Source organism: Dictyostelium purpureum, assembly GCF_000190715.1.
Source record: "Dictyostelium purpureum unplaced genomic scaffold DICPUscaffold_695, whole genome shotgun sequence".
In the NCBI taxonomy this organism is placed as follows: Eukaryota; Evosea; class Eumycetozoa; order Dictyosteliales; family Dictyosteliaceae; genus Dictyostelium; species Dictyostelium purpureum.
This window is the reverse complement of record NW_003520026.1, coordinates 1-7,911: the sequence shown is the minus strand read 5'-3', so window position 1 is coordinate 7,911 and position 7,911 is coordinate 1. Positions and strand designations below refer to the sequence as shown.

Here is a 7,911-nt window from a genome sequence, read left to right as displayed (position 1 = left end):
GAATTGTAGTTTGTCGAACAATCTAAAAATAGAATAGTTTTAATCGATTCATTATAAATAATTGTTTTATACAATAACAACAACAACAACAACAACAACAAAACATTCCACACTAATCAAAAAGAATTAAAAATAATTGTAAATTTAAAATCAAAAGAAGAACTCTATAATAATAAATAAGTTGACAAAACTTTATAGTTTTTATTGTGTATAATAGTGTGGAGAGTGGGTGTGTTTAGGGTGTTTGGAGTGTTTTTATTTGTTCCCATATTTTCATTATGTGTGTGTGTTGGGGGTGAATGTGGTATTTATCATATAAAAACTTTTATTTTCATTACCACATTTATTGTGGTGGGTGTGTTTATTCACATTAAGTGTGTGTAAATTTTTAAATGTGGGTGCTCATTTCAATAAAAAAGAAACACAAGCATTAAAATAAAATAAACATAATTATTTTTTTTCCAGATTATTTAAATAAATTTCATTTTTTTTTTTTTATTACTTTTTTTTTTTATTTAAATATTATTGAAAATTATTTTTAAATTATTTATAAAATATAACAGTATCATTGGGAAATATATAAACCGATCATTCAAATGCAATTTTATTAAAGTTTATCTCTTTCATATTCCTATTTATTTATATATATAATATATTTGTATAATAATATAAACACACAAATTCAAGCACGCAAAGACACTCGCATATACATTCAGAATTGTTTTTTTTTATTTTTTTTTCTTATAAAACATTATTTTATTTTAACTTTTAAAATATTTGTTTATTTCTTTTTTGTTTTGTTTTTTATAATTTCTTTGTTTAGTTTTAAATTAAAATCATAATTTTTTAAAAATAGATAATATAATATCTTTATCTATAATTATCACAATTTTTATTTTTTTTTTAAAAAACACAATAATAATTTAAATTTTTATTTTTATTTTTTTATCTGTTAAAATTATAATTTTTCATATTATTTATTTTCATTTTACTCAATTTTTTTTCTTTTTTTTTTTTTTTAAAAATAACAATAAGAAAAATTAAACAATAACAATAACATTAAATATAAATAAAAAAACACAAACTTAACACAAACAATATTATTATAATTAATAAATAATAATAATTATAATTTATCATTTTCATTAAATTTTATTAAAAAACAATATTATTATTTTTATTTTTAATTATATTATTAAAAATTTAGGTATAAATTAAATATTTAAATTTTTAAAAATATTTTTACTACATATAATTATCAAAAATTAAATTTATTTATTTTATATTTATTATCTATTTTTTTTATATAATTGTTTTTAATTATTTGTTCAAATCGTTTATTCACAATAAATTATAATAATCAAACGAACATCGTAATAAGTTCATCATACACATTCGTAATTGTAATAATAATAATAATGGAAGAGTTAAACAGAGACCAAATCTCGCAATACATTGGAAACGATATAATTTATAAAATAGGCAAAGAGAATTATAATAATGGATTGATTCAATTGGAATTTGTTGGTAAATATTTAGTAAAGTCCAAAGTCAATGAACAAACCAAAAATAGGGTAATGGTTGAATTTAAAAATGACGGTTTAATAAAGAAATCACTGTGCTCTTGTCTAGAATACGAATTTACATCACCTTGTAGACATGTAGTTGCCACTTGTTTAGAGTTAATAGATTACATCAAGGATCACCCCAATAGAATTATAACCAATAGTACTCTTTTGCAAGAATTCCAATTTACGAAATCAAACGAACTAAGAGATATCCTCAAAGAGATCTATATTGATAACCCCTCCATTTTTCTATCAAAATATTATAGCTTTGGTACCAAAATATTTATATGACCTGTCAATAGGGCCAGAATTATTTATTCAATAGGATAATGTCACACTATATAGATCATAACAGAACAAACATATTATATATTTATTTAGCAACCACCTACATACTGCTGCCACACGTCTCAGTAATAGTCCAAGCAGAATAGAAATAAAAAAATAAATAAAGATTATTTATATATAAAATACATGTACCGATATATATATAAATATTTTAATATTGTAAATAATACTTTATTTATTAATTTATAAAACAAAAACAAAATAGACTATTTTTTATTATTTTAATTTATTTAATTAATTAAAACTAGTATTTTTATTTATTGGTTGGTTGGAAAAGATACATCTTTTAATATGCTTATAATGCCTTTTGATTTAAGGGTTTCCAGCTCCTCATCTTTTCTGACTAACACTGCACCGGTAAAGCCAACGCTGTTGATCGAGATGCCGTTGGATTGATAGTTTTTCCTTGGTACTATGAACATCCAATCTTTGGTCATTATAAAATTATAGCTTTTTAATTTACATTGTTCTTCCATACTGGATTGATTGTTGACTATTTCATCGATGCTATTGATAGTTTTGGATGGTGTGTTGCTATCGTCGTTATTTAGATCTAAATGGTTTAGTAAAGAGTTATATTGATTTTTTAAATAGTTTGAAAGTTCATAAGAGTTTTGTTGATTATTGTTAAATTCTAATTTTTCAAATTGTTCTATCTTTTTTGGGTCATAATAAATTGCTGCAGTTTTAAATGGTAGCTGATCTATTTGTACAATGGTTTCATATTGATCCTTATATTTTAAAAACAAAGATTCCATAGGACATTTTAAGTGTGGTTCTTCGGCAACGAATGGAGTAGTTAAAAGTTGAACATGTTTGTGTGGTTGACTTGCACCGCTGTTTGGACCACAATTGAAAAAACATAACATATTACATTCTCTTATACATTTCCAACTATATAATTAATAATAATAATAGTAATTGAATTAATATCCAATATCAAAAATACCATTAATATAACCAAAATCTTACATTGCTTTAAAATCAAATTCATTTAGTGGATCTGTTTGATTTTCAAATTCCTTTGTTGCAATAATAGAGTGATAGTTTGAAACATTATATTTATTTAGTACTAAATTATGTCTATCGTACAGTTCTTGCACAAATAAATCTTTATCGCAGGGTAAAAATGGATCTATAAACTTTTTTTTTGGTGTAGTTTCTGTTTTTTGTGTATTATTTATATTATTATTATTATTATTATTGTTATTATTATTGATTATACTACTTTCGTTTGATATATTACAACTGTTATTATTATTATTATCTGTATTTGGTTTGGGGTAGTTAAAAGGTCTTTTTAATAATGATTTCGCAACACTGACTACAAACTATACGATACAATAAATAGGTTAGTATCTTTTTTCATTTTAAAATTTAATTCATTAATCTTTACATACATTTACACCATTTTCGTTAATTATCATCGGTGTTGATTCAATTTTTTCTATTGATCCCAATGTCGTTGCTCTTTCTGAAACTTTAATAATTTTATCCCACATATTTAGAGCTTTCATAATATAATACCTGTATCATAAAATAAATAATTAATATAAAAACAAAAAAAAAATATAAAAAAATGAAAAATAATAAAATTTTTAAATTAAAAAAAAATAAAAAAAAAATAAAAAAAAAATTATACACACAATAATAAACAATAAATATTTTGGTTTAAACTAAAATATATGTGACGTTTAGTGGTATATTTTATTTTTATTTTTATTTTTATTTTATAATTTTTTTTTTAATTTTTTATATTCTATATTATGAGATGATGATAAACTACTATTTATTTTTATCTCTATTATTATTATTATTATTATTATTATTATTATTATTATTATTATTATTATTATTATTATTATTAATTATTAACTAGTTGTATCTTTTTATTCATCTTCATCTTCATCCTCTTCTTCTTCATCACTATAATTTTGGCTATAATTATCGTTAATATATTTTTGGTGTTCATAATTCATATTTAAAATTTTTGAAGCAAGTTCGGAAAAATCGCTTTTGGAATTATTTGCAATAATGTATTTTAAGACACCAATTAATTGTTCATTTTCTGAAGAAATCATTGATCTTAAATCTAAATTTATTTGAAATAATTTGGGTTAATTATTTTTTTATAAAAAAAACAAGAAATATTTATTAAAAATACTTACTTTCAGATTCTAGGTACATATTTAAAATAATTTGTAATGCTTGTTTTTTTAATGAGTTTGTGGCTTTTTTTGATTCTAATAATGTTATAACTTCTTTAATACCTTGTGATAATATAATTTCTGTACCACATTCCTCTGTAATAATAATAATAATAATAATAGACATATGTTAGTAAGAATTATTATTTTAAAAGTTCCAATTAAAACTACTATTAAAAACATACCATTTTGTGATAAATTAAATAAAGAGAATAATGAAAAATCAGCTCTTTCAGCATCATCATCATTAATTAAATTTACAAGTGTGGAGATAAAACGGGTTTCAATAATTTTCTTTTGATTTTCTGGGTATTGTAATAAATTTCCTAAAAGTAAACCAAGTTTAATCATTAATGTATTTTGATTTTTACTGATCATTTCTAATGCTAATAGTGAGTTTAATGAGTTGACAACAACTGAAATACTATTTAAATTGGATAATAATGCTAAACTTTCGGCTATAGTAAAAGATAAAATAAGTAAATGAGAATAAATATAAATTTATAGAATAAACTCGGTATTTACAATAAGAAACAACTGATGAAAGAACATGGACTGAATCTAATTTTTTAATAACCATTTGATTTGATAAATCATCAGATCTTAATATTCTTAAATGATCTTGAACTGTCCTTGGAGAATTTTGAAGGAAATCAGTTTCGGAGCTTGAAGATGTTGAAATTTCATGGTCTGGGTCCGAGTCGTCCAATGTTGCAATTTCTTCGCTGCTACTAGTGCCATATGGTATTCCCAATCCACTGCTGCTACTGCTTGAGCTACTACTTGAGCTGCCACTATATATATTAGATCGTTTTGATGTAGGTGTCGTCGTGGTCGTGGTCGTGGTTGTTGTGGTATTCCTATTCGGTTTTATAGTATTGTTATTATTGCTTTTATTATTATTTTTGCTATTGTTTTTATTTTTCTTTTTCGATTTTAAGTGGTTCTGTTGTTGTTGTTGTGAGTTCTGTTGTTCTCGTCGGTTCTTTTCTTTTTCCTCATCATTATTTAGGTAATAAAATAATCCAGCATATACAGTTATTGCACTAATCGCTGTTAAAATAGAGGTTTTTACAACACCTTCCATTTTATTTTAAACTATAATAATAATAATAATTAAAAGTCTAATATATATTTATTTATATATATATATAATTTTATAAGTTTATTGTGATTTAAAAAGAATATGAAAGGTTTTATTTAAATTATTTGTGAATTATAAAATTAAAACCAAATAGAACTTGGAATAAATTTTATGTTTATATATTTTTTTAATATTCAATGAATTATTAAAAAAAAAAAAAAATTTATCTATTTTATTGTTATATATACAAAAAAAAAAAAAAAAATAATAAAAATAAAAAAAAAAAAAAAAAAATTTTAATATTTAAAAAAAATTTTTATAAATTAAAATTTTTTTTTTTTTTTAAAATTATAAATTATTATTTTTTAATATTTAAAATATTTTTTCAATTAAATGTGTAGTATATGTATACTCAATTTCTATTTCTTTTATTTTATTTTATTTGATTGATTTGGTATAGAAAAAAAAAATATAATAAAAAACCAATTTAATTTAAAAATCAACCAAATAAAACAAAAATAATAAAAATCAAAATTTCCTTCATTATTCCCAAATTAAATTTATTTCTCATTTTTTTTTTTTTTTTTCAATTTAAAATTTTTTTGTATTTTTTTATTATTTACTTTCACACATTTAATGAATAACAACACAACAAATAATCAAATAAATAATAATCAAATAAATAATAATAATGAACTAGATAATAATAATAATAACGAATTTAATATTATTTTTTATAAAGCATTTCACAATAAATATATCAGAAATATTTTAATTACAAACTTAAAATTATTTAATATTTTTAAAAATATTAGATTTAGTATCGAGTCGTTAAGTGATTATAAATATAGATACTTTTTAACATCAATTATTTTTGCCAAAAATCAAGATGTAGAGGGCATAATAGAAGATTTATTACCCATTAATACTGGTAGTATAAAGTTTTCATTTTATTTTAATAAAGTGGTAAATTGCGAATCAACTTTCAAGAATTTATCATCTCTAACTTCAATTTCTATGGGATGTGACTACAACAAACCTATTTTACCAAACACTTTTCCTTTGTCTTTAAAGCATTTAAAGTTTGGAAGATTATTCAATCAAATATTGCAACCTGGGGGTTTATCGTCTCTTGTCAATTTAGAAACAATAATGTTTGGCGCAAAGTTTAATAATGGAGGTAAACCATTGGAAGTTGACTGCTTTCCACCCTCTCTAAAGTCTATAAAGTTTGGCTCGGAATTTAATTGTCAACTTCATCCTCAGGTCCTTCCATCGGGTTTAACTGCATTGAAACTAGGTGTATCCTATAGGCAACCAATTCAACAGGTTCACTCTTTACCAATCAGTTTAACAAGTTTTAAAGTCAGTTCAATCCATGGATGCTTCTTGAAAAGTCATATTTTACAAAGTTTGGTAAATTTAAAAACTTTATCATTGAAGCATACACCTCTTCAAAATATAGATTTCAACTCATTATCTCCAACAGTTACTAGCTTGGCTTTCGGGTCTGGTTTCAATATTTCACATGATGTTTATGCATTCCGATTAATTCCATCAAGCGTTAAAATCATAAAGGGTCCAATATTTGGTTTGGAAATTCCACCACCATTACGATTAGAGAAGTTAGATGTAAGTTTTTTTAATCAACCATTGTTCACCTTGGATCAATTATTGGTTCAATATAATATTTATTTGAAGAAATGGAGGAGTTTATTTGGAGACTTGGGATATGAAAAAGAGTTGCTATTAAAAGATTACAGTGTTCAAAATTTATTTAGTAGTTTAAAGGTGTTGGTGTTAAGTTCTTTCAATAATCAAATTCAACCCGATCAACTAAGCTGGATGGGTCTAACTACTCTGATATTAAGTGATGGCTTCAACTCAGAAATACACCCAAATTCTCTACCAAAAAGCCTAACCCATTTAAATATGGGCAGGAGCTACAATATAGAGTTTGGGGAAAATGTTTTGCCTGCAAATTTAGAAACACTTATTATGGGCGGTGGTTGGAAATTTAAACTACCTCGAAATTTATTAAAGCTCAAATCATTAACCATACCAGATTTCTATCCATTTTCACTATCTGATGGTGATGGCTTTCCAGTTCTAGAGAATTTAGTATTTACTCCAACATCAAATTTACAAATTATTCACAATACACCAGATTTTTTCAAGAGATTTTTAGAACCAGTTTCAACCACTCTAAAAGCATTAAGGCTAACAAATTTTCAAACATTCACTATACCTTTAAATCATAACTCTATGGAATTATCATTACCAAATATACAAAGTTTATATATTGGTGATAATCAATCAAACTCAATATTAGATCCAAACGAACCTATGCAATTTAAAGAGTTGGTTGTTAACGGTACAAATGATTCATTTTTAAATATACATAATATCCACCAATATGTCGATATATTAAGAGTTATATAAATGATAAATAATAATTTTTAAACATCATTTTATAATTCATTGACAATAAATAAAGATATCTTTATTTTTATTTAAATACTATATCATCAATTTGGGAAAGAAAAACATAAAAAATAATCAATATAAAAAAAAAAGAATAAAGCTAAAAAAAATAACAATATACAAATATAATAAAAATTTATAATATATTTAATATACATTATGCATAATTTGTTTGAAAATATAATTTAAAATTAACACTCCAAAACACACACACACACAC

At 22.7% G+C, this 7,911-nt stretch overlaps 4 protein-coding genes across 4 annotated transcripts; 2 read left to right on the top strand and 2 right to left on the bottom strand.

Moving 5' to 3' along the window:
• Positions 1-1,361: 1,361 nt before the first annotated feature.
• Positions 1,362-2,103, top strand: DICPUDRAFT_93327 (uncharacterized protein). Its single transcript, XM_003294972.1, has one exon. It carries the CDS (start codon positions 1,419-1,421, stop codon positions 1,857-1,859), a length of 441 nt encoding a protein of 146 aa, XP_003295020.1. The 5' UTR covers positions 1,362-1,418; the 3' UTR covers positions 1,860-2,103.
• Positions 2,104-2,173: 70 nt separating this feature from the next.
• DICPUDRAFT_44241 (uncharacterized protein) lies at positions 2,174-3,418 on the bottom strand (the record flags this gene model as incomplete). Its single annotated transcript, XM_003294970.1, has 3 exons — positions 2,174-2,810; positions 2,889-3,247; positions 3,317-3,418. 3 exons carry the CDS (start codon positions 3,416-3,418, stop codon positions 2,174-2,176), a joined length of 1,098 nt encoding a protein of 365 aa, XP_003295018.1.
• Positions 3,419-3,584: 166 nt separating this feature from the next.
• Positions 3,585-5,210, bottom strand: DICPUDRAFT_96169 (uncharacterized protein; the record flags this gene model as incomplete). Its single annotated transcript, XM_003294969.1, has 5 exons — positions 3,585-4,008; positions 4,085-4,219; positions 4,309-4,581; positions 4,649-5,048; positions 5,160-5,210. 5 exons carry the CDS (start codon positions 5,208-5,210, stop codon positions 3,806-3,808), a joined length of 1,062 nt encoding a protein of 353 aa, XP_003295017.1. The 3' UTR covers positions 3,585-3,805.
• Positions 5,211-5,843: 633 nt separating this feature from the next.
• DICPUDRAFT_44239 (uncharacterized protein) lies at positions 5,844-7,649 on the top strand (the record flags this gene model as incomplete). The annotated part of the gene is made up of 2 exons (XM_003294971.1): positions 5,844-6,832; positions 7,049-7,649. The coding sequence occupies 2 exons, from the start codon at positions 5,844-5,846 to the stop codon at positions 7,647-7,649; spliced, it is 1,590 nt and encodes a 529-aa protein (XP_003295019.1).
• Positions 7,650-7,911: the final 262 nt, after the last annotated feature.